The following is a 27708-nucleotide window of genomic DNA, read 5'->3' as shown; positions in this document are numbered from 1 at the left end:
TTTCAGAGGGTTTTAATCCATGACCATCATGGCAAAGAAAATGGCTGCAGGCAAACAGGCGATGCTGGAGCAGTGTTTGAGAGCTCACATCTTGAGATACATCTATGAGGCCAGAGAGCTAACCAGGAATGTTGTGGACATTTGAAACCTTAAAACTCACCTTCAATGACACACCTCCTCCAATAAAGCCACACTTCCTAATCCTTCTTTAACAGTTCCACTAACTGGGGAGCAAGCATTTAAATATAGGAACCTTTGAGGGCCATTCTCATTAAACCCCCCACAAAAGCTAATATCATCCGGTGAACCGTTGTTTTCTCAGTACTGCCAATGTATTTCATCTTCCAAGGAAAAAATTCCACGGGAGTTTAAACTGTTTAGATCTGGGGGAGCCTATGACTAGGAGGTGCAGGTCCAGTGTTCTACTGTCATCTTCCCTGCATGGGGCTCAAACGATCCTTTTCCAGGCCTGTGGCCTGCCTGTGCCTATGTCCCCTTAATCTGAGTTCATTCTGCATCTATCTTGCCATGGCTAGGAATAGAACCAACAACACTCTGCTCCCTGCCATCACCGGAGTTTCCCTTCAGCAATTACTGTTATATATTTTTTAATTAGCATAAAATTATTAAGTTTCTTTATGGCATTCTGAAGCATTTCTGTTGCTGTTTTTGATCTCTGGTGCCCTCTTCACTGTTGGGACCATTTGGAGTCCTGGCCTTCAGCTGCTCTTGCCTGCTAGAGATCTTTACTTTCCTCCTGATTTGAGTTACTAAAGGCTGTGTCAACGTTGTTTACCAGCTCTGCTTCACGATAGCTTGCCTTGAGGATCAGAGGATAAGGTTTTCACCTGTTGGCCCACGTGACTGTGTTGGGTACATAAGCCTCCGTGGTGCTATTGAATAGAGGGCTTCTTACCAGTGACTAGAGGTCCGTGTCTCTGTCTGAGCTGTGTCTGTCTGTGTGTGTGTGTTTCAACCTCCAGCCCCTTACCCAAAGCTTGCGAACTGTATGTTAGTGCATAGAGCGCAGACAGCTGTTGTGTGCTGCACTTCATCTGTTTCTGTTCTCCACTTAGACCCTTCAATCTCTACATCATCCTCTCAACTCTCTTGTCTTGTTTTATTGCCCTCTTCCTCAATAATTCTTTGTCTCTAATCTCATGTTTTCTTTCTAGTTTCATAGCTTGTGCCCATTTACACCCTTTGTGACAGACACATACACACACATGCGTGCGCGTGCATGCGCGCGCGCACACACACACGCACTAAAAGCTAGGATCCACATATGGGAAAGGTCACGTGATGTTTGTCTTTCTGAGATTACATCATATAATGGTTTCAGATTCATGTGCAGTAATCACCAGCTTCGTGTCCCTCCAAGTCAGCCTCTATATTGCTAGCAAAGATCTCTCTCAAACACAAATCTAAATATGCCTTGGGTTTGCCTAAAAATTCTAAGTAGGTCCCCTCAGCTCATAAATTAACCTTCAACTTCTGTTTGACACGGAATACATCTCCAGTTGTCTCTAGTCCACCACTGAGGTCTCATTTCCCATAGTTCTCTGATATACGGTGTCTCCTATTTTTACAGAAAAATGGTGCATTCTTTTATTTCTGTTTCCATGTCCCTGTTTACTCATGAAAACCCACTACTTCCTTGCTAATTCTCAGGACTTCTTTGAAAAGTTCCAGAATACTGCAGTGCTCTCTGTTCCCAGCCCAGTGGCAAGTCTTCAGTGCAGTGTTAGGAGATCGCCGGAGAAAGGGATTGTAATTGTTTATCTTTGTGTACTTTGCTCACGCTCCCACGCACAGCAAGGGCTCAATAAATGCTGACTGGATAGTTGGATTAATGGTCAATAATACCCCATGCTTTTAGAAGCAAATACACATGCTCCCTTTGGCCAACTGTTTGCTGTGTAGCATTCAGGAGCGCCCACGGTTTTCTGGTTTTCTTATTACCAGTCGTGATGTCTGGAAAATGATTGTGGGGTCCCGAGTCTCCACATTAACATGACTCTTCTAAAGCAAGCCTCTTTTCTTCTCAGTTGCCTGCAGACCATCTGAGCCTGCTTAAGGAATTCCTCCAAGACGTTCTTCCTTTGACTTAAGGGCAATTTCAGTGTGGCACACAGAATCCTCATCACTCATGGCTGAAATTGCAGCATGCTGCTTATCTGCATGTAGTCGTTCTCCGGGCAAGAAATAATGCATTATTAACACAGCTTTATTATCAAGACCGCGTTTGGCAGATAGAGGAACATTAGAGGATAATTGGAAGGACAGCTGATTTGTTAGCAAAATGTTGCCTTTTGGCTAATGAATCATTCCGATTTTTGCCCCGACAGCTCAGTAACAAGCTTGAAGACTCCTTTGCTTCAGACCATTAAACTCTGACAAACCAGTTATTAAGTACAGCTCGAGCCACGAGTCTGTGGGGAGTATTGCAATTACGAGCCATCTAGGTAATTTTTTTTAATCATTAGGCGAGACAAGGTGAGTGTGATGATGGAGAGTCGGGTGACTGACAGCCTCCGCCGCTGTGCGGTACACAAGGCAGTAAACAGCTGCGGGAGGACTCATCAGTCAGCACACGCTCTTCGCTGGGAAGAGGTGGCAAGAGTAATAAAGGTTATTGCTCTCAAACAAGAAGCCCTGTTCCGGAAGGAAAGGACATGGTTTTTCTTTATTTCTTATCTGGAGGCTGGAAGTTTTTTCAAAGGAGAAACAGAGGGGAGAAACAGGGATGTTACCAATGCCCAGAAAAGCAAAGTGGGCTCACGTGCTTGGGGTTCCCTATCCTATGGTTGTTAGATTGTTTTTGCTCTTGGTAGGCCCACGGCACTGGGCCTCCGTTTCTCCTTTCGGCTCTGCTCTCTCGTTATTTATAACATGACTATCGAGGGTAGCTAGGTAGCATAACTCAACAGAACAAAGGAGGCAGTAAAGACTACGCTAAAACTGCAAAATAGATAACAAGGCTGTGGGCAGATCCAACACTGTTTTCCAGGTAGAAGGGCAAGTCTACAGTCGGGATTATGAGACCCTGTGAATCTAGCCAACACCTCCGCAGCCATATGTCCTTGGAGACCTATTCCTAAGGCTTCCTGCCTAGTGTAGTTGAGATGCTGTCTCTATTTGCCTCATAATTCCTGTCTCTTTGTTCCCACAGCCTCAGAAATGGCCCCCTTAACATTCATTTTTACATGTTCAATTTTATTTACTTTTTAAGGTCCCAGTTATTTTTCAAATTGGGGAAAAGGTGGGTTAATTTGACTTGGATCGCTTCTTTTTCTTCTTCCCAAGTTGTGTAAGCCAACAATGTGTAATAAGCATATGAGTTGAACTGCACTCTGGGCCTTCAACCCTGTGTGATATTGTATATCTCACAGGTGGACACCTTGCTGGGAGCCTTGCTGTCATCACCGACGCCGCTCATCTCTTAATTGACCTGACCAGTTTTCTACTCAGCCTCTTTTCCTTGTGGTTGTCATCACGGCCTCCCTCCAAGCGGCTGACCTTTGGGTGGTACCGAGCAGGTAAAGTTCCGCGCTTCTGCAATGATGAATGCATACTGCAGCAGAGTCAAAACAGAGGGGAAGGGAAAGAGCAAAGCCGTGTTCAAAAATTCCCACCGGGCCACGAGTTTGGTGCTCAGGCTAAAATAACCATGTGGGAATGTGTACTCTCAACATTAATTCACCTGACAGCAGATTAATAGAAGTAGCTCCTCTCCTGTGGGACTGCAAGAGTATGCGGCTCTTGTTAGCAGCTCCGCCATCCCCAGGGTCTCTGCCTAGCAACTACGAGGATATGTTCTCTCAGTTACTCTGAATCCATGAGAGAGACGTTGACAGCAAAACTTCTGCCACATTGCAAACTTAAAGCTCCAGAGTCCAAGAGAGTGGTGGGAGTGAAGGATTTCTCCCCAGGGAGCTGGGCCTGAGATACGGGGCTTTCTCAGTCACACACGGCCTTTAATCATTCCTATAGCTAGATTGTTACCTGTGGATCTGATGCTGGCCTTTAATGACTGTTGGCACGGTGTGGGGGCGCGACTTCATTAGGTCCTGAGAACTGTGCTCTCGTTAGTGGGTCCATCCTGTTGTTGTGGGAGTGGGATCCCGATAAGAAGGGTGAGGTCAGCATAATTTCTTCCCCTGGCCTCACGCACAAACACTTGCTTGCTTTTTTATCACACCATGATGTGGCATAGAAATGCTTGCCAACTTCAAAGAACATTGGTCTGGTACTTCCCTGCATCAAGAACTGTGAGCAAAAAATAAAATTAAATTAAAGATAAAATCCTTTCATTATAAATTACCTAGACTGTAGTACTTTGTTAGAGCAGCAGAAAACGCACTAAGACAGCCAGTCAGCGAAGGCATGGCCCAGCTGAATACTTGTTCATTAAATCACCACCAACAACAGAGAGGAAGAAAATGCTGACAACATGAAGCAAGAGGAGACATAAAATCCACTGTTTCATCATTTCTCAGCGCTGCTTCTTTCGCTGAGCGACTGCCTGCTCTTGCCCAGGAAGAGGCCAGTCTCTGGGAAATGTTGGCTAAGGTTCTCCATACAGCATCCCCTCACCCATCTACACCTGGCCCAGCTCGATCTTCCCTCTCTGCTGGGGGAGCTTATCTGTTAGCTGGAAGAGTTTCTGTTGGAATATTTTGTGCCAGTCTTGGAAATACATAGTTACAGCTCTTTGATTTCACACTGCCTGAGAAGTCAAGGCTGAGGTGACTGGGCAGGAACGCCTGGGCAATTCAAGGATAACCTTCACAGTGAAAGACGTGGGTGGCCACAAACCACAGCTTGTTTACTGACAAGGTGAACTATCTGTGTTTGAGGTTAGGATACTAGCGAGCTTGTCTTCAGCAATTTATTGGTGCAGGTGTTCGGAATTGGCTTACCTTCCACATTCGGAGAAATAAACAACAACCAAGCTCGTGAGAAGAAGTTTAGAGAACACTTCAGCTGTCACTGCATGCTTGGGAGCCTTGTGAGTTTTGTCACGCTCTCAGCATTTATCAGCACAACTTTTGATTGTTGCTCAACACTTTCTGGTATTATTAGAATGGTTTGTTTCTCTAGAATGGTTTCTTTTTAAGGGAGAGTAGACTCAGAATTTTACATCACTGTTTAGACCAGTCGTTCTCAACTCCTTTGTGTGTGTGTGTGTGTGTGGTGTGTGTGTGTGTGTGTAGGGGGCGGGTGTCGAAGTATCCTTTCACGGGGATTACATATCAGATAACCTGCAAAGAAGATATTTACATTACAGTAGAAAATTTACAGTTATGTAGTACCGATGAAAATAATTTTATGGTTGGGAGTCACTACAACATGAAGAACTATATTAAAGGGTCACATCATTAGGAAGGTTGAGAACCACTGGCTTAGCCTGTGTCCCCTTGACTGTAGAAATCTATGAGCCCTAATAGTCTGAAAGATCAAGAATGTTCAATACAACTCTTGCTATTAGGTAAAACATTTTGAAATAAGGTGTATGATATAAATATTGAGAACTCTAAATGTGACTAGTATGACATAACCACAACATTTTAAATATTATCTAATGTTTAGTTAAATGGCTGTGCATGATTGGTGGGTACCATGTGAAGCACCGCCTAGATATATAGGTGGGCCCTGTAAATGCTTACTAGCTGCTAGTCTGCCTGTTAATGCTTGACGTTGGTGTGAGGGCTTTATTGGCCAAGCTCATCTCTCACTAGACATTTGCAAACCGGGGCTTAGGGTAGGACATACTCAACTTGAACATTCTGATTTAGATGCCCCAGGGATGGGAACTATACTACTCACCATCTGTGAATTCACTCTCTGTTTCTGGCTAAGCAGAAAGTTTTTTAGCCTGAGTCTCATTAATTTCAGCAAAGGGAACTTTAAACAATCTAACTAATTAAATCGTAATTCTTGAGAGTTTGTTCAGTGGTGTGTGTTTCCCTGAGCTGTTTTAGCACCATGGTTCCAACTGGCCAGCTCAGAGAGACACTGTCTCAGAGGTCTAGAGGAACAGAAGCAGGAGATAAAGGCATGAGTGAAGTTGCCTTCTTCTGAGGTCTGTCAGGGAAAACATGTTTCCTAACTCTCTCAGAACTGCTGCTGGTTTGTTGCCAGTCTTTGTTGTTTCTTGGCTCCAATATCTCGGCGTTGATCTTGATGTCGTCTTGCACTCTGTGTGTATTTGTGTCTATTTTCACCCTTCCCCTTAGAATAAGCAAACCAGTCATCTTTGATTATAGGAAGACCCTATACCATAATGATTGCATCTTAACTAGTTGGGTGCAAAGACACCATTTTCAAATGAGTTAACAATATGAGTTGCGAAAGAATAACATTTTTTACACGCAAATCTTTGAGGGGTAAAATGCAAGCCACAACACATTCCGACTTGCCTTTATATATTGCTTTAAAAATCTATCTTACAGAGAAAGAAACTCTTCCCTGTATAAAACCAGGTAAGTGTCATTGGTATGCCATATGGCTGTGATACTTGAAATCAAATCCTAAATATCAGCATCAGCGCTTCCTTTAGTGTGAAAATGTTCCATAGACGAACCATCAGATGTCTTGACTGTTGCATGGGCAGTAATCACATATGCATTCTATTATGCATGAAACATAAACTTGTAATTTATGGCTAACTTTTTAAAAAGAAGCTAAGCATAAATATGAGTTAATGTGAGAAAACACAAAATGACTAAGGTAAGTGGTACATGAATATGGCAAAATAATTAAAATTGTATATGAATGACTATAAAGGTCAGGGAAGCAGTAGCCATATAGTGAGTAATAGTACATAATTCTGCTTTTCAGGACTTAATATAGAGGAATAATGGAAAGGGAGTGTCGTAGTTGGTGTTAACTGTCATCTGACACAACCTAAAGCCACCTGAGAAGGGACTCCCAACCGAGGGATTGCCCAGACCAGATTGGTCTGTGGGCATGTCTGTGGAGGATGCCCTTAATTGCTGTTGGGCCCTGCCTACTGTGGGTGACACCATTCCCTAGGCTGATGGTCTTGTGTCGTACAAGAAAGCTAGCTAAACACAAGCTGTCAAGCAGCATTCCTCCACTGTTCCTAGTAAGTTCCTGCTTGAGTTCTGGACTTGACTCCCTTCAGTGATAGCCTGTGGCCTGGTAGTTATGCCAAATGAACCCATTCCTCTTCTAAATTGGGTGCTTATCACAGCAACAGACTGAGGCAGGATCGAGAGTAGAGAATAGCATAATGGAAATTTGCCTGACCAGTGGCTCACAGTGTATGTCTAGACACTTGTGGGTTTTAAAATCTCTCTACAAGGCTGAACAGGGTGAGGTATTAAGGAAGGCTCGCATGAGCCAAAGGGCTTTGTTTCTTAAACAAGCACATTGAGATCGCTCTTCAAATATTCATGCAAATGTCTCCATTTTGATGTTTCTTTTCCTTGCAGTTGCTCTTAAAAAGCCGTTGGAGCGAAGAGAAACCCTTGAGTTCGCCTCTGTGTTTACAATATGTCCGGTTGGCAAATGAAAGCCATTTGCGTAAACCACACGCTGAAGCCTTCCCTTTTTCCTAGCTTATTCCTCTAAAGGTGCCAGCGCTGGCAAGCTGTAAATGTTTTAGGGTGAAATTAAGAGTTTCTAAACACATTTTACTCATTGTATCTCATTATTTCATTCCCTAATAAGCTTCTATCATTTTAGCACCTGCGTAAATTAAAATCCCCAAGGAGAACAAGGGAGGGCAGGCAGCAATTAATATGTTCTAAAAATTTGCTGGAAATTACTCAGTAATAGGAAGCATAATGAATTCTGATGTTCGTGCTTTATGGATGGAACGCTAAAGTGTCTCATCTCAGTTCTCAAATCCATTCATACTTCTGCTTCATGAATCACGGAACAAAACAGTATGAAGCCATTTTCACAGGCAAGAGGATCAAAGAATCTATGGTCCTCTGGTGGGGAGTGGGGGATGTGAAGGTGATACTAATAATGCTTGCTGTGAATTTGACTCACAGAGATCCTTGGGGCCCTGCTGTCTGTCCTCTGCATCTGGTTGGTGACTGGTGTCCTGGTATATCTTGCCTGTGAGCGCCTACTGTATCCTGATTACCAGATCCAAGCAAGCATCATGATCATCGTTTCAGGCTGTGCGGTGGCAGCCAATATTGTGTAAGTCATCCCGCCGAGTGTCTGTTGGGCTTATCTTCAGTCCTACTGCAAGAAATATTATTAAAAAGAAAAAAAATCTCCTGGGTCTGTGAAGATTCTAATGTTCTGACATGGTATTTGGGTGTCATTAAGACTTAAAGTAGTATTGGTCACTATGGATTAAGGAGTTTTAAGCATTGACTTTCACGAGCTACCACATTTGAAAGCTTCCAACACGCCAGAGGGTGGGAAAGGATCTCGCGATACACACACATATCAAATTGAATTTTGCCGTCTTCCAACACCATCGAGTGTGAAAGGGAAGCTCAGCCATGTTAAATAGGGAGTGAGGCATTAGGATTTGAATCTCAATCCATGCATTTGGAGTAGAGGTTCCCTCCACACACTACTTTCTCTTGTGTGTTAATGACCCCATGGAATATGGCTTCTAAATGGTTCAGCTCTTGTTAGGTAAGTAGATAATGAATCCTCAGACAGCTGAGTTGACAGAGACCTTAGGGATGACTTCCTGTAGTGCACAGTCTGTGTTTAAGGTCACTTTTGCTGTATCTTTGTAAATGGGCCATCACCTTCGTCTATTCAACCAAAGCAAAAATGGAGGTCTTTTTCTTCCATCAAATTCTATTTTGTCCTTAAAACATACTGCGGCATGAAAAGCTATTGGGAAAAGGAAACCCCTCCCACAATTGCCTGCAGAAAGAACTCAGTCTTCCAAACCTACTTCAGACTTCTCACCTCCAGAACTGTGAGATAATGTTATTTGAAACTCCTAAAGCATTGTGGTAGTTTATTAATTCAGTAAATTGGAAATAATATACAGATTGAGCATTCCTGATCCAAAATCTAAAATGTTCTGAAGCCTGAAACTTTGGAGTATGCTTTAGGCTCAAAATTCAGGACCTTGGAGCATTTTGAATCATCAAATCAGTGTTATTTAACTGTTAATTTTTATGTAAAAATTTACACACACACACATTTAATTGGTAATTTTTTGTAAAAACTCACACATATATAAAACTTCAAAATTTTACACCCTTCTAATACCAAACATATCATCTTCCAGTCTTCCAGCACACACTGATGCATATCCTAAGGTAGATTTGACATCAAAGACATGCAGTGGTTGAAGAAATAAAAATGGTACCTACAGCGTTCTTTTAAAAGAGAGAGCGTGATGGAATCATCACAACTTATAGGTGTACTAACTTGTACAGTAGGAAAATGTTCCCTCGGGTTGTTCTAAGAGTCTTACATGTAGACACCTCCATTTTTCACTTCCTAGTTTGTACCCAACATAATGAAGCTGAAAGTTAAAGACAGCGATCTGCTGTCATTGCCTAGGTCCCACCCACAAGAGCTCTCTTGAAGCTCTGCTTCACATGGGAAGAAAGAAGGCAGACAGATGAATGTTCATCTCTCTTCCCCAGAAGATAAACCCTCAGAACATGTGTCCTGCTCATGCTCACTGGGGGTAAATGCATAAGGAGAAAGTATGTCCTGAGGGCAGTAGGAAGAATGGAGGTTTTATTTCCAGAGTCATATATCAAGTAGGTTGTGTCACTCCCATGCAGAGACGGTGGATAATGTAGCCACCTGCTATATTAACCTGGGGCCTTAAGGCGGGTCTTGATCATCGCAAAAGAAACTATTCGGATTTTCTTTTTTTTTGCAGCTGCTTGTGAACATTGACCTGACCATGGCTAGTGCTTTCCATCCTTAGAAAGACAGCCTACTTGGTTGCTCTGCCTTCCCCAAGCAAGTGAGCAGGTGGTTGTTTATGGAGAAAGGGACAGAGTGACTAAATGTTTCCTCCAGGAACAGAGTAGATAGGTTTCAAGGGCTGCTAGATACTGGATTGTTGGAATATGTAGAGCTATCTGAACTGAAATTTGGGGTAAGTCTCCTCCTTGGGAACTCCAAACCAGGACAGAAAGCTCCAGCAGCAACCGTGAAGAGTCATTGATAAAAGTTGTAGACAGAGCCCTGAAGCAAATATTCTTCTGCAAAATTTGTGAATTCAGCCCAGTTGCTGTATGTATCTAAACAAGACCCTCTTCTGGTACCAACTGTAGTGGCTATTTTAGTAGACATGAACATAAATGTGTGTGTGTGTGTGTGTGTGTGTGTGTGTGTGTGTGTGATCCTTGCTATCTCTGCCACAAATGCTAGGGAGATACCATGCCCAGTTTATAATACAAACATTTAACAGTGCCTCAATATGTGCTCCCCATCATCTTAAAATAAAACAAGAAAGAGAATGACTGACAATGTGATGAGCATAAATAACAGATCTGGAAGATCTATAGACTGCCTGCCTATCAGGCCATCTGGGGCATATGGAATGGTAACTCACAGTTGACAGTGAATTTCTATCCAGATACTGACAGTCTGAAAACTGTGCCATGGAATGATCAAATCTGGGTAGGTATCTTGATTATGCTTTTGGTGATGACCTGAGATTTAACAGATACATTGCCCAAATATATTTATTTCAGGATGCTTGGAAGTGTCATGCTAAACTTTGCAATACATTGCAATACGTATATATATATATATATATATATATGTGTGTGTGTGTGTGTGTGTGTGTGTGTGTGTGTGTATATATATATATATGCCTCCCCGCCTGGTGCAGACCCGGTGGGTGTTGCCGGAGAGGCAGGCCTGGCTCTCGGGGGACCTCTTGTGTAGTATGCTATATATATATATATATATATATATATATATATATATATATATATATATGTTCTTTATATATATACTATATATAGTATAAAGAACATATATATATGTTCTTTATACTAGAAAAGATGAACTCATTCTCTGTATGAATACGCAGACACAGCATTCTCTTTATTGGCAATTAGAAAATTATTCATAGTTCAAATAATCACTCAAATGAACCAAATTAAATACAATGAAAGATTCTAATTTTGGGAGGAGAATAGATAACTCAGTCAGTAATATGCTTGCATCGTAAGCATGTGAACCTGAATTTGACCCCCAGAAGCCACAGAAAAAAGCTAGGTATAGTGGTTTGTAATCTCAATGCTGGGGAAACAAAGACAGCAGTTTGCTGGTCAACTTGCCTAGCCAAATCAGTGAGTCTCAAGCTAATGAGACTCTGTCTCAAAAAATAGGATAGATAGCTCCTGAACCAAGGTGGTTCTCTGGTATCCACATGCACATGTACACAAATTGATAAATTCTCTCCAAAAGCCATAGACCATATAACAAAACACCAGTATCAGACAGAAGAAACCTCCTTATGAGTGTTGGTCAAGGGAGACATAGAGATGCCTCAAGAATTTCAACTAATGCTGTCCTCACTTGACTCCCAGAACTTGAAGGTAAAAACTTATTGCTGAAGTACCACATGCTTTGTACGAAGGAGGACCTGATCTAGAATTGACCTGGCAGCTTCCTCCCTGTGGACTAAACCTCATAGTATTTGAAGGTTCTATGTAAGCTGCCAAGGGAGATAAACAGCCAATAATCTGGGACAGCTAGAATGCCTGAGAACCAGAATGACAAGCACAGCAAGATATACTCAGGGCTGCAATAGTGGCACATTGGTGACAACCAACAGTCCTCTAATTGGACCAAGATTTGGGTTTCATGAGAGCAATAATGCTTCCCAGTTTTACTGTGGAATAGCATAGCATTATGTTGATAAATTACCCAGAAAATGGAGGTGAATTTTTGAAATATTTTGAGAGTTTTTTAAAGTTCTAAAATAGACTAATAATCAAATATAAGTCCATCATGATGCACCTTAAAACTCTGATATTTTAACTACCTAACAGTTTGAATAATGAATGCTACCAGTCACTCCTCCATCGTGCTGTGTATGTTTTTAAGACTTTTTGTATGTGTGTCAAAACATTGTGATCTCTTTCAGACTAACTGCAATTTTGCACCAACGGCACCTTGGTCATAACCACAAGGATGCACAAGCTAATGCCAGTGTCAGGGCAGCCTTTGTGCATGCCCTTGGGGATGTATTTCAGAGCATCAGTGTGCTAATTAGTGCTCTCATTATCTACTTCAAGGTATGTGTAAGTAATGATAGTAATTCTATGAATACAGTAACATTAGCAGCCCGTGTTTGCCAGCACAAACCACCTTACAACGTTAAAACTAACAAATTCTGAGACCTTAATATTCCCTATATTCCAAAGAGCTGTCTTTATCTGTTTGGCTTTGAGTCTTTAAGAAAATTCAGTTTGACATGGTGTTAAGATGTAAATCAGTGAAAGTGTGACCATCTTGCATTTTTAGATGTAAGCAGTAGATAAGATCTCTGGCTTATTTAAATTATATTAATGGGCTAAAATTTATGGAAAAAACTCAGAGATAGAAATCAAGGTAGAAGTAAGGGCACATTTTAGTATCTATGGGTATTATGCTGAAATAAATATGTCGACTAAAGTATTTTCTGTTTTTATCATTACCGAGAGTCGTATTTCTTAAAGATTTATTTGTGTTTGTTTGATAAATTAGTCCAATAGTAAATGAGAATGTGCACATGAGTGCAGGTGCCTGACCCACAGAGGTCAGAGGAGTTGGATTCTCTGGAGCCCTATGTGAATGCTGGGAAGTGACCTCGGGTTCTCTGCAAGAGCGGCACTCACTCCTAACCACTGAGCTATCTCTTTAGCCCTCGGAGAATCACATTTCTTGGGAGGGTGTTCAGTTGACTGAGGTTGGGACTTGTGTCCACTACTTGGCTGGGAAAGGGTAGAGCACTTGATTCATGGACCTGATTATATTGTTCTCGTGTGGAAGGAGCTTCTTTTCCCCAAAGCAGAGATCTCAGGCAAAATGAGAATGGAGAAGGGTCTGCCACACTAAACATGTAAGTGCTCACTAAAATGAGGATGGAGAAGGGTCTGCCACACTAAACATGTAAGTGCTCACCGACAGAGATGTGTGTTGGGATAGAAAGAGTGGAGCATGAAATAGCATTCAGCTCTTCCTCTCTCTACCTATCATGCTATTATGATTTTTCAATTTGGAGAGAATTGTGGTTTTCCCCTAAAGTGTAGCAAAACATAAGTCAAAGTAAAAGAATTCTGAACTCAGACGGAGAAAACGCACCTTGAAAGCTTCAAGTCAGTAAATAAATAAAAACTTTTAAAGTGAAATAAAAGCTTCAAGTCAAAGGCAAAGACAATTTAAAGTCATAAATACTAGTAGTTTGAGTTTGCCAGAGGGGATGGAGAATACCCATGAAACAAGGCCTTCTAAGCCCAGTAGGACCCATGTACACGTTAACTTGCATATGGCAGCAAGTACATGGCCTGCTCAGATCTGGGCCTGATATGGTCCCAGTGCTGAGAGGGGACATGGACACAAGCCCACATCCCTAACCCAGAAGCTATTTTCCATTGATTCACTCACAAATAAAAAGTTAGTGTTCTCCAATGGAGTCTCACCATTCTTGAGGACAGGCCCCTGCCAACAGTAGATACCATGACACAATGAAATCGGTGGCATTTGTCTCCTAATGCTTTGTCATGGAACTTTTCTCTTAATGTTACAGGTCCTGTGTGTATGTGTGTGTGTGTGTGTGTATACTTCTGGTTTTGTGCTTTTATGGGATTTGTGTGTGAATGTGTATGTCTCTGCATCTATTTGTGTTTCTTAAGTTTTATCTTTGGCTTTTTTCCTTCTGTTTTTTTTTTTTTTGTTTTGGCCTATTCTGTTTGTTTTATTTTATCTGTTATTATTATTAATTATCATTATTATTATTTTAGGTGCCTGTGTGTTTCCTAATGAGAGGGGAAAAAGGGTGTGGATTGGGTTGATGGGGAAGTTGAAAGGCTCTCAGAGGAGATAGGGGAGGGGACACAATAATTGCAATACATTGTATTAAACAAGCTATTTCAATTAAAAACACTTGCAACCCTGTATTGAAAATGCAAAAATAAATAAATAAACTTGCAGGGCATTCTTAAGAGACCATGAGCGTTCACTGATCCAAAAGTTAAGAATGTCATTAGATAGCATCTGAGATCTATAGTAGGATTTTCCCAGCTTTGCTGTAACCACATAGCCAGGGCCCGCACAATGTAATTGGTAAATACTTTGATTTATGACTTTCTTTGCTGTGTAATTAATAAAATCTCATGTAGCAACTTTAGAAAAAAATAACTCGAGTTAGGTTGATGTTGCGTTTCCCAAGGGAAGTGGAGCATTGGCATTTCTGTGCCCCTGAGCTTCACTACAACACTAGAATTAGAATGACGTGTATTTCTCTCCGATATCAAGATTATCAATCAATGGAGGGAGGGAGAGAGGAAGATAGGGAGGGAGAGGGAAAGAGAGGAAGAGAGCTGGAGATATATAGAGAGATAGGTAGGGAGAGAGATGGATAAAGAGGTAGAGAGAGGGCTCAAGAATCAAATCATGTCTGGTTTGGGCTTTAATGGCGGAAATAAATGACATCCCCCTTTCCTCTGTCATCATGATTAAGGTTCAAAAGGGTTGGTTGGTATGACCATCTTTTCACACATTCCCATGACTACAGTGTTCTCATATTAATTTGAGAAAATTAAATCAGGTATGTTTTTTAGAGCATACTTAAGAATATGTTTGAGTTTAATTCCTAAGTTATGGGGAACACATTTAGAAGCCTCTATTCCTTAGTCACTAGAAATTTAAAACTTCTTTGGTGACTGAGTCCCCAGGAACAGCATTCTTCCATTGAGTTGAATGCCAAGGATCAGGAAGGAAAATGGGAAACAGAGAAAGAAACGTTCCGAGAGGTTTACTTAGTTTATTAACCAGCCTTCTTGACAGAAAGGTTGAAATCAGCTAACCAAAGCTGCTGTGTTTTCCAGCCAGACTACAAAATTGCAGATCCAGTGTGTACATTTATCTTTTCCGTCCTGGTTTTGGTCAGTACCATCATGATCTTAAAAGACTTCTCCATCTTACTCATGGAAGGTAGGAGGGCTTTCATCATTATTCCTTGGATTGATGCTTCTTTCCCCCTCTGGTCATAAAGGGATGACTTCATGGCATGTTCTCTGCTATTTGTATTACAGGGCAAAATCAGAGTGATGATAAAGACTTTTAATATTTGATTTTGCTTGAATGAATCAAATAGAAATGGTATACATATATATATATACATACACACACAATTTCGATTTGTATATATATGCATGTATGCATATATGTATTTATAAGTATGTATTTATATATACATTTATACAATTTCTATTTGTATATTTATATAAACACACACACATATATATTAAATTGTGTCTCCCAATGTAGTAAAGATATCAACATAAACACTAAACACAACATTAGTGGCAAATATTGCAAAAGTTATAAATATGTCCCCAAGAATACCATTAAATATCTAATTCATTTAGAACGAAGAGGGTGACAGTGAACCGTGATAGTCTGAGATGCAGAAGTTGTTTCCTGACTTGGGCAGCTGAAACAGTGGGAACTTTGCAAACCAAATGATAAGATATCATTGCAATGTTCCTCTTAGCACAGTTCCTAAAGAGACTTATTGGACAATCCACATTGCATAGCATTATAGCTTACAAAGAACAGGCTTGATTCATGAAGTCCCCATATCATTCATGATCTAGCATTGCTCATATTGCCCATATTTTACTATGTATATGATCAGAGAAGCCTCATGATTTGAGAAAATTTGCAGTAACTATTGTCAGAAAGCAAACCCAAGATTTATGATGCCAACCTTATGTTGTTCATTATGTATGATAGAGTGTGTGCAAAGACAAAATCACTGTTAATTAAATGTTATTTTAGGGATGATTACTATTGCTAGGATGCTGCCTAGTAAATTTGTGAGTCTTTAATCTGTGGACTGGAGATTGGTGACAAATCCTTTGACAGAGTCTGATTTTTAAACATTTGAAGTACAGAACCAAAGAAGGGACTGATGGCAAGTTGGTGTTCTGGTGAGCCAAATTAGCCTTCATAGCAAGCGCGGTTATATTAGTAACACGAGGGTCCTATTTTTCCTGTGTCAGGTGTTCCAAAGGGCCTGAACTACAACAGCGTGAAAGAGCTCATCCTCGCAGTTGATGGCGTGGTGTCCCTGCACAATCTGCACATCTGGTCGCTGACAGTGAACCAAGTGATCATCTCTGTCCATGTTGCTACAGGTCAGTGAGTGAGCTCTGGAAACACCCCAGGCAAGATTCTCTCCATACCCTGAGAACTCAGTCATTTTTCTTCCTTTTAGAGCTGCCCTTACTTATCTATTGTCTGTCAAAACAACTGTAAAATGTGTTGCTCTAGCCAGCACCTCTGAAAACCAACCCACTTATCAATGTTGTCATAGCAACAAGGATCCCAATGGCATCCTCTGGGCTGATTGCATACGGTAGAGAGTTAGTACAAACGGCTAAAATATCTCCCTAAATTCAAGCCCTTGGCCTCAGAAAAAAAAATGACTTTACCTGTTTGTCTGGGTACCTCTTCAGTCTAAATAAGAGGAATGAATTTGACAACAAAAAAATTCAATGGATCTCCTGTGTAAAAGATAGTTTTCTGACCCCGAATACAACAGAAGGGAAACGGAAGGTCAGCTTTGAAATTCCTACAGGCTAATAGATGTGCTGAAAGACGGTCAGAGATCCTGTGGTCATGTAAGACACTTCATAGAATAGAGTCAAGCCTGCTTCTTTCAAGTAGATGGGGATTATGTCCATGATAAGTTTTCAGACTGAAGGAATGGGAGGTAGGAGGGTTTTCTTCCTCTTAAGAGAAAGCTCGGGCTAGGGAGAGTATGTAAGGTTGTTAAAAATGACTAAAGAAGTTACTTAGAGGCAGGGGACGGGAACAGCAGTGACAGTCTGTATTTTGTCAGTTGTCCTCATCTTCTCCAGGGGGCGCAGATAGGACTCCAGGAAATTTACAGCATCCTCTGTACAAATATTTCACCCCAAGTGGAAGAATATAGTAAACAATCAGGTTATGATGGAGGAACTTCGCAGCCAGGAAAAAGGATGGCCATGAGGGTGGATGCTCTAGGGGGAGGCCTGTGGGGAGCTCTAAAAGCTTTCTTGTTCCTGCCGCTTGTCTTGATATAAATTCTAATTAAATCCAAGGGCTACAAAAGGGAGGTTCCTGGGGGCTGGTGACCAGGGCTCTGTAAGACACAATAGCTCAGCCTGGTTGTGCTTCTTAGCAAGTCTTTTTCTCTCCTTCCCAACGAAGCTCATATGACTGCTAGACTACAGAGGTAATTGGGCAGGAAGATTATGCATAGTGAGGGATATTTTATGTGCAAGTTCCCCCACCTTGTGTGGACAGAGCTCAATGTTGGAGCCAAAGGCTTCTTTAGAGGGCTCTGCCCTCACCTCACCCATCAGGCAGGATCTAACACTTGAAGCTGAAACCAATCAGTTCCTGCCTCTCTCTCTCTCTCTCTCTCTCTCTCTCTCTCTCTCTCTCTCTCTCTCTCTCACACACACACACACACACAGAGAGAGAGAATGCATTATCTGTGTTAATCTCCCTGTGTTTCTTTATCCACAGCTGCCAGCCAGGACAGCCTGTCCCTGCAGACAAGGATTGCTCGTGCCCTCCACAGTTGCTTTGATCTGCACTCTCTCACCATTCAGATAGAATCTGCAGCAGCCCAGGACCCTAGCTGCCTTTTCTGTGAAGAGCCACAGGACTAGCTCCGTCACACTGCCAGCTTCCTGTGTTTCACGGGCTATGACAAGCTGCTGCAAAGTTTCTGTAACACACAATTAAGCAACCAATGGAATAGATATGAGCAAGTCAGGACAGTGTAACGCGCTCATTCTTGCTTGTTATTTATCTCCATCTACCATGAATGAAGATGCATGAGATACATCAGTTTCTTGGATTCTTTCATAATCAGTAGTTGTGTCCAATTATAGGAATGCGTGTATAGATTACTCCTAACAAGGAGGCTGAAATAGCAGATGCTGGCAACCACAGATAATAAATGGTTCGCTTCCCTGCAATAATGGGTGTAGTTGAATTCAGGAATGCCTCTCCAGGAGTCCTTAGCATAAGAAACAAATATTTGAAGAGAATCTTGAGGCATTAGAACTCGGCTTTTCCCCCATCCCCAATGAGACATACATTATTTGTGAAATGGTAGAATTCCCGCTTTTAATATTGTAGGTAAATTATGGTGTGATGTGTGTAAGCTATTGAATTATATTCTACATGGCTACAGTGCTCTATGTTAAGCTACTGAATTATGTTTTAGTTCTCAGTGCAAAGGGTATGGGAGAAGGAAATGTTCTGAAATTGCTAACTTTTGAATGCTTTCATAAAGTGTAAGTTAATAATGCAAGAAAATGAGGAGTCACGAAACAGGATGTTTCTTATCCAGGTAACATGGAAAGGAATTCAAAGAATTAAGATGAATGTTAAATATTGCACAATATTTATGGATCACTGTTGTTCAATAGCTATATTGCATTTTCTAATGGCATAATTTTTAGAATTTCATCTTAATACTATTATTATGTAGATAAAATAAAAAATCAAAGAGGATAAAGTAATTTAAAAATCTTATTTATTCACTCATTCAAAAGATAATATTTGATGTCAGACTTGGAATGAGGACTGGGGAATAGCTTTGTTTTTTATTTCTGTAACTAAATTACAGTAGGTAATTAAAAAGAAAAAAATTATATAGCTCATGGTTCTACAGACTGGGAAGCTACACATAAGTGGTTGATTTTGGGGATGGTAATGGAAATTTGCAGCGTCCTTAGAAAAGGCAGTGCATCACAGGATGTGAGGACTGAGCATCCCGGCTTACTTCTTGGCTCCTCTTCACTTAATGTCACAGTCCCACTGAATTAGGGCCCCATCTTTGTGTTCTCATTGGGCATTATTTCCCAAGGGTGCCACCTCCTCCCAAACCATGGAAACCAGACTAGGATTCTAGCCTCTTAGCTAGCCCACTAGGGGCATTAACTTTCAGTGTTAGTAACTCTGGATCAAGAGTAAGGTTTGCCTTGTTGAGAGACTTCAATCGGAATAGTGGTCTTTTTCTTTATAAAGTCAAACATCTTTTTAGCAGCACTGTTCTTATTTAAGGCAGAATCATTCTTTGTTGTGGGGAATGCTGTCTTGTGCTTGACAGTGTATTTAGTTCCATTCCCAGGACTTAGTTACACATGCTGGTTGCGGATGTAGTACACACACACACACACACACACACACACACACACAGAGAGAGAGAGAGAGAGAGAGAGAGAGAGAGAGAGAGAGCAGGCAGACTTACAAATCATCAGGTTAAAGGTTGTGGAGATTTGGAGTTTGAATGGCTACCATTGAACAAGAAGTCAAGAGGGTGCCTTTCATGTTGGGTCTACTTCTATTTATTTTCTAGATCCTTAATTAAGGAGACAGGATATTTAATTCAATTCATCTGAAACTAGAACATACATTGGCTAACTTTAGATATTTTCCAAAGTTATGCTGTATTAAAGTCAGAGAAACTCAGGCTCATATGGTCCTCTCTATTCCCCTTGGTATATAAGGTAGATAGAGTATGTCTCTGAAAGCCAGCACAGGTATGACTCACTCCATTCTCTCCAACTTTGGTGAGCATGGGTTTAGTAGATAAGAACAGGTCCTCTACAAATGTGCCCATTCATCTCTCATTCTATTGTCTGCATAAGAAGATTGAATGACCTGGTCTCAAGACTTAAGTTGAAACCACAGAAAAATGGATGGTTTATTTTATATTATTTTATATTCTATACTCTGGTTTCTCTTCAGATCGTATAAATCTTTCGCCTTTTATATTCTAGTACCCAAAATATTTCATGAGGTTATTGGATACTGACTCAAATATTAATCAAGTGGCATTTTGATTTGTAATCTGTTATTTATAGGTTTTCTCCAAGGACCTCCTCAGGAAGAAGGACAATTGGCAAGACAGGTCTATATCATTCCAATTTTTTGACTATATAATAATCATATAATTCTAAACACTGGATTTATTTTAATAAGAAGAGGAAACATGTTCTATTTGAATATGTTAATTATGAAGGTATAAATCTGTGAAAAGTTTTTAAAAATTGGTCACAGTCCTTAAGATAGATAATTTTTTTCTAGTCTGAATTTGGACATGGGTATAAATATACAAAATCATTTTCAAGTCATTATTCCTTTATCATCTTGGCCATAAATCCTTTCTAGCTTTAAATTCTAACCAGTTTATTAATAGGTTATTAGTTCATGAAAATTTTAAAGATATGCTATTCAAAAAAGAGTATTCTTGTCTATCAGAGTGTTTATATCTTGGGACCAACCAAAGAAAGGGTTTGCTGAAAAACAGAGAGCTCCAAGAAGAGCACACAAAAACTTTGAAGTTGATTCTCCACGCTGTTGAGATAATTAACCTAAAAGGAGAAATCAAAATTCAGTGACATCATTGATTCCATGTATGCTCTGAGCGCTTGCTTTGCAACAGGCATTGTGCTTGACAGTTGGGTTATAAAGAAGAATTAAACACAGTATATGCTTCGAACCCACAGTGGTAATTCACTCTTTGTCTGGTAATTCAATTAAAATAAAACTGTGCAGGCCGATGTCTAGGAAATCACAAGTCAGTAGTCATGGTTTATAACCTCTACTTCTGCATTTATGTAAATACTTTAAGAGGACGCTAAAGAAGAGGCACAAACTGGAAGCCACAGAGGAGTGTCAGATACTTAGATAACTACAGCAGATTCTCCCATTATAGGATGAAGGAAGGCATGAAAGGGAATGGCGAGAGTTGCCTGGCGAGCATCAGGATTTATGCCATCGTGGTAACAGGCTGGACTTTGAATTTTATAACAGGGTTCCAAGCAGCTAAGAACAAGCCATTCTAGACAAAGGCACAAAAGTGAGAAAGACACTTCCATTTAAAGAGCAGTGAGCATATGGGAAAGAACTCTTTCAACTCTGTGATTCTTAACATCATATAATTGTGCAACCTTATGGATTTAAATCTATAGATCATTGCCAGGCTCCAGTAGGATGCTAGAAACCCAAAAGCCATTAATGAGGGTTGGGGCAATGCCTCTAAGTCTAGAGGTGGACCATGTCATGGCTTTTTCATTTATATTTGTATTTTTCTGGAATTCTGAAGGCCAAGAACACAATGATTTTGACATAGGAGGTCACATCTCTTCAGATCAGTCAGCTCCACTGACATGCTGCTTAGCATTCTGCTGACAGCTGGTCCTTCTCCATGGCGACAAATCGATGTGTTCCCCTCTTCACATCCAGGCAACTGTTCGGGTTTCTCATGTCTCAGGACACATCTGGCTTCCCCAATGTCTCAGATCATGCCAATTTGCTTCCTATGTCTCAAGAGCCATGGGGTGTTTTTTTATTTTTGTATTCTGTGCAGATCAGAGAACTAACAATAAAGTGACCTGGCAAGCACACTGGTTCTGCTGCAATTTCAAATCATGGGAATATTTTATTTTATATAAAATGCATCATATCCAAGGCAACCATAGAGGTGAGAGAGTGATATGTTTACCAAAGGAATGTCTCATGGCTTCTACTTAACCCTCGAAAATGTTTATTTCTTGGAAATTCAAAATCTTTAAATCAACTCACTCCAACGATCCAGATGGTAAGTTGCAAGACAATTTAAAATGACGATTTTAAAGATCTTAAGATGAAGAATCAAATGTTGCCAAGCATGTTTCCATGCCGTCTGTCCATTCTGAAGTTTTGACTACTCACCCCTTGCCCTTTCCTTCGCACTGTCAGAATTCTGAGCCCTTGAAGAGAGTGGAAAAGTATAGGCCTCTTTGCTTTGAGACATTTTATTCCCCCAGCTCTCAAAACATCATTTCTCTCAAAGCATCACGCCTCATTCTTCTGAGTGCTGAAATCAGGTCAACTTCTCTGCCATCTTCATCCTTAATATGCTTCTCCATCATCCAGCACAGGGTGGAGACTCAGATAAGGCTCTATGGGGATGTTAGGGCTCATAAAAGAGATTTATGTGTTCCATCTGTTTGGTTGAAGATGGAAAATGGGAATTCTGAAGGACATGACCGAGAGAATGCTTCTGCATGGAGCCTCGATCTGGAAACTAGATTGCCTAAGTTTGGATCTTAGCTCTTTATCTTATTATCCCTGTAACCTCTCAAGATAGTTACTTAAATACTCTGAGCCTCCATTTCATGAGTGGCAAAACCTTTCTATCTAGATGTCTGAGTAGCTAAAACATTGGGACAGTTAGAAGACGTAGATCTGTGTGAAGTGTTTGGTGATCATTCAGGACATATTAGCTATTATCACTTATATATGAAGGTGAGTATGTGAGAATGCATGTACACACATGCATATGCACACACACGCATGTACACACACACACACACGGAACAAACACAGCTTTAAATCATCCAGCACTTTAGAGGCTCTTAAGTCATCACCACAAATACCTCCACAGACAGGCAAAATGGTTGGTGAAAATTAAACAGCTTTTCCATAAGAAGGCCTAATTGAGACTTGCTGAGATAAAGGCGTTTACTGAGACACCTCTTCCTGCTGAGGAAGTCATGGACTAATTAAATCAGCCCGACGTCTTCCTGTCAGCCTCTGAAAATTTCTACTCTCATCTTTGAAGTAGAAGCTGAATTTGTCTCTCCAGGTACATTTATTAACAAAAGGTTATAAGTGCCTAGTTCCAAGAGGGCAGTCATAACTTTCTAAAGTCTTACACAGTTCCTGTGAAATATCACACTATGTCCTCTCTCTTTCTCCCGATCTCTCTGTCCCTACTCATCCCCCTATGAATGTTTATTTATTTATATTTTGTAGTGTGTGTATGTGTGTGAGCATGTGTGTGACCACTGTATGTGCTTGTGTGAATGCTATTGTGCTTGCCCTTGTGTGCTTTTTGGAAGCTAAGCAAGGAAAACTGTGCATCCGATTCTATCACTCTTTGCCTTACTCATTTGAGACAGGTTCTCCCAGTGAACCTGGACCTGGACTGGCATCCAGCAAAGCCGCAGAGATCCTCCTTTCTCCACCCACTGTGGTGCTGGGGTTATAAGGACAGGCAGCCACATCTTGCTTTACACGTGGGTTTTGTATCAGATCCTCATGCTTGCGTGCTTAGTCTCTCTTTTAATTCATTCTCTACAAGTACATCTTCTACTTTCTTACTAGCCAATTTTAGAATGAGATCACGTGAGATCCTCACACCAACAAAACCCTTCATAGTGCTCTGGTGTCAAAAAGAAAGAGGTGTATTCTCAGGCACATATATTTTATAGAGTCCTGGTTGCTCTCCAGCTCCGTTCCCATCTAATAAAACATGATCTGAAGACCCCTTCACAGAGAAAAGCCTTGTCTTCCATATTAAGCTCAAGAGAAGCCCTCAGGATATTATTTTCTCAGTTCATCTCCCTGACTCCCCCAGTTCTGGATCACAGGGCAATCTGTTTAAGTGACTAATTACAGACATCATTAAAATCACCAGGCAAATGTTGTCTGTGAATACCCACTTCCCAAGTTTTGCAAGTCTTTTTTGGCTTGACAGTGATGAGGCCACTTAACAGGCCATCGCAGGCGGATGTTTTAAAGAAAAAAAAAATATTGACCATATGTGATTTAGTTTCTTAACTTTCAAATTTCACACTTAACGCTTGTCACTCTGTTACTGGGCACCTGTTTAAAATCTATTTTAAAATGTTAATATATGTTGTTTAGAATAAACTCAGGAAGAAGAGTGTTCAGGTTAATTTGTCCTTTTTTTTTTTTCAATAACCAAAATCATGGTGGAAATACTTTCCATTACAGCAAGGAAGCCTGCTATGAAAGTTTCTTTTCAGCTCTCAGTCTTTTATTGATGTCTAATTGGTAAACAGATTGGCTTAGGGAAATAGACACTGATCTAAGAATAGGAGTCATTTTAAAATTTATCCTCGTCAAAGACATCAAAATCCAGTTGGAAAGGAAGATGGGGGTCGGGGTAATGTGGTAATACTTGACAGTTGTTAGAAACAACTTCAAATGTAAAAGCTGGGGGGAGACAAGAGATGTCTAAGTGTACCCCTTTTAGGAGTATCAGTCAAACTCCAGAGATGATATATCAACAGAATTGTCCTATATTTCCTTTCTTCAAAAGCATGGATGACTGCTAGTAACATAATTGTTCTATTTACAGCCACCAAAATGATATGGCCATGGCTCACAGTCCAATGGTACCATCAAATATTATTTTCCTAGATTTATAATGCTTCAGTGTGGTTGGAGATATTATAGATAAGGGCATCAGACGAGTTAAAGATATTAAATGGAAGTAAGTTAGCCTGCACAATGGAATGAGGATGATGTGTTAATTTGGTCCAGGTCTGAAAGTTAACCTCATCTTCCAAAGGGGACTTAGTAAATTATTTCCCTGTTCTCATGCACTCTCCTGTGTTCAAAGACATGAAGGAGATGTTGGAGAGAACTGAAGAACAACCTCTTGCTGCCCTACTTTCACTTGAAATTGCCTGTAGCATTGCAAACGTTCACAGTAGAAAATGGAATGCTACATACATGTTGGCATTTGCTTAGAGCAGTACTTGGACAAATAGTGACCTTCAAAAATAAGCCCTCTTGTGACGTGGGAGGGAGTGTCAGAGAATCTAGCATCTTGAAGCAGTTTGCATGGAAAAGGACAGTTCATATGTCTCAGTTATTAGTAGCTCATAAACAAGAAGCAGCCCCTCCCCATTGAACCTAGAATTCTTCCTGCACAAGAGGCCACAGAGGGTATTTTCAAGATCTTGTTGGATCATCTTTCACAAGGGTTATAAGAGAGTTCAGATGGAGACACTGGGTCACAAGGACAATTTTTTTCTTCCTTTCCTTATTGCTATCATTTTGGTACTTTTTCGAGTGTCCTAGAATTTGCTACTCATCTTTCGAATGTGATTGTCATTTGCCTCCACAGAAACATTTGTACAACAACAGAGACATGCTAGTTATGTGGGGTTTGAAAAAAAAATAACCTAATGCTGTGCCCTGGTAGTCTTCATTTAGTCAATTCATTTGTTCACTTGACCTTTCCAATACAGATAAACTGCAAGCCAATCCCAGTGGCAAGGATAGCAGTAATGCTTTAGAAAAATTGATACTCGTCCGAAAGATCCCTATTCACACCCAAGATTAGAAACTACTGAGTATCTAAACTCTCAGGGTCCTCAAAAACAAGCCTCATATTTGTATGCTAGGCATCAACTCTGAGAAACGAGCACACCTGCACTGATTCTCCCCCGGGAAATAGATTGCCTAACAGAATTGCTCATGTGCAATCAAATCATGGGACCAACCGCATGCATTTCCTGATCTCTTCTTCCTGTTTACTCCCAAACAGGGAAGTGCTTCACTGCATTTTCCTTCTTCAGTTACTAGAATTCAGTGTCTGCATTGTTAGGAGCAAATGTGGGCAGTGATATGAATGTTTAGTTTTGAATGTTAGTGCTTGGATACTGCTCAGGAGTAGAGTTGAGGAAGTCAAGAGGTGTGAGTGGTGTGTGTGTGTGTGTGTGTGTAGTAGTAGTAGTAGTAGTAGTAGTAGTAGTAGTAGTAGTAGTAGTTTGGACAAAATGAGGAGTTTGTTGGGGACAGAAGCTTAATCCAACAGCTGAGAAATTAAAGAGATTCATTTATGTGAGTATGAGCTAAAGCGAAAATAAAATAGCACTCTTGATGTCTCCACACAATCAAGGATAGATAGGTAGGTGTACTCTGCTCTCTTAAGTTGAAGCCTCAGGTCAGACGGAAGGCAATTGGAGAAACACTGGTTTTAACTCTACATTACACTTTTAAATTATATTATCTTCAAAATGACCTTTCTCAAGTCTGCTGAGTCCACTGGCCACACCACCTACACGGTGCCATCCTAACCAACCGTGAACTGGTAGATGCAAGAAAGCTCATGACTTATGAGCTAAGTGAGAGAGGAGAGAATTGCTGAAATAGCACGCATCAGTAAACAAGGAAAGCCCAAATCTGATGAATAGCAGTGAATTCAGTTCTGAAGGAGCATCTATGCGCAAAACAGTCTCCACAATGAGAATTCTGCTAGCAGATGGGGAGTTTGGTGGACTCAATCCAACACTCTCTTTGGATTGATTCGTATTTTTTCCTATGAGAAACGGGAACTAAGTTCATCAATTGGGTGTATCAATGAAGGAGAAGACACTGAGAATTTGAAATAGGAAGAACAAGAATGAAACAGTCGTCTGGAAGAGTAGCTAATGAAGAGATGTAATGACAGCATGATTGCCTGGTGTGCCTAACTGATGTCTCTCAACTCCTTACTTGTTCATTCTATGCTGGCTTCAAGATACTGGGGTAGAGATGAGTTAACTGCATTCCTCCTTAGCTTGCTGCTTCTTGCAAGCAGGCCCTAGGGTGAGACATAAACCAGAAGCCTGGACTGAGAAAAAGAGAGCTTTCTTCTGGTTTAGGGTCCTACTTGGGCCTCTTTCAACAGAGCCAGTCCCGCAAAGAATTTTCACCCTGGCAGCAGAGTTCTTTCTTATCCTCTCTCTATTTCCATTCTGAGGTTTGCCCAACATGCAGAGAACCAGTCTCAAGCATCTTCTCCAGAGAAGAGCACCAACTTGCTGCTAGCTCTCTTGAGAGAGCTGGGCGGAAGCTCCATGGCAGTCCCTTGCAGACTGAGACATCAGCACAGAGACGCGGTTCCTCTCCTCAGTCCCTTAGGGTTTAATGCTTGAAGCTCCTGAGCCCTCTTCATTCTCTAACCATAGCAACGTTGCCTCCCACCTAGACTGTTTCAGTGTTGCTTCCTCACCTCTTTGCTTTTTAATTCTTCAGTCTACAGCTAATATTTTACATAAAAATCAAATAGTTAGCATGACCTTGTAAGGAACCCACGTAAACTGAGACTCTAAGAAGACCAGCAAACAGTTCTATCTATCTCTGTTTCCATTCTATTCTTGACAAAAGAACTAGAAACAGTCACTTTTTGTGTAGTTGTGACTGTTAAATGAGATATTATTTGTAAATCATTCAGCAAACAGCACCTCTTACAGTAAGTTCTCAATAAACTCTAACCATCCAATCTCAAGTTACTACTTTGTTGACTTCTGGTCCAGTGCTAGTCATCATTAGTCACCACAGAGCAATGGATGCTAGTCACCACTAGTCATCACAGAGCAATCAATGCCAGTCATTACCAGCAACAGAGCCATCCCTCTCAATCCTTTTCCGGCTGCTGTGTTACTATCTTGGAAGAAATTCTGTTGTTTTTTTTTTTTTATCTCTTTTTTTTTTTTCTTGAACGATGAATTTCTATTTTGTTTTGTACTTTAGCCCTTAGCACAAGCCCTTGGCAGAAAGTAGCATTCCATGAGTTGCCTTATTCAAAATGAAATAATCTTGCCTGGGAGATTATTCTCTTATGAATAAAACAGTGAGTCTCTTTAATTCTTTCGTGTTTAATTGTAAACACAGATATCTGCATTTGGTCTCTAGCCTTAGATTCATTCACTC

General features: G+C 40.7%; 1 protein-coding gene across 2 annotated transcripts in view; it reads left to right on the top strand.

Annotated features, from left to right (window-relative positions):
- Slc30a8 (solute carrier family 30 member 8) overlaps positions 1 to 17996 on the top strand; it is a 31688-nt gene extending 13692 nt beyond the window's left edge. For both annotated transcript variants that reach the window (XM_041672652.1, XM_041672651.1), the window contains exons 3-8: positions 3393 to 3539; positions 8028 to 8181; positions 12083 to 12233; positions 15027 to 15132; positions 16206 to 16340; positions 17719 to 17996. In XM_041672652.1, coding sequence (XP_041528586.1) covers positions 3393 to 3539; positions 8028 to 8181; positions 12083 to 12233; positions 15027 to 15132; positions 16206 to 16340; positions 17719 to 17864 — 839 coding nt within the window. In that variant the 3' untranslated portion in view covers positions 17865 to 17996. The remainder of the gene's footprint in view (positions 1 to 3392; positions 3540 to 8027; positions 8182 to 12082; positions 12234 to 15026; positions 15133 to 16205; positions 16341 to 17718) is intronic.
- The last annotated feature ends 9712 nt before the right edge of the window (positions 17997 to 27708 follow it).

The sequence above is a fragment of the Microtus oregoni genome, unplaced genomic scaffold (assembly GCF_018167655.1).
Source record: "Microtus oregoni isolate MIOR12 unplaced genomic scaffold, Mior012 000022F_ref0000154, whole genome shotgun sequence".
Classification (NCBI taxonomy): Eukaryota; Metazoa; Chordata; class Mammalia; order Rodentia; family Cricetidae; genus Microtus; species Microtus oregoni.
This window is presented reverse-complemented; position numbering and strand designations above follow the sequence as displayed.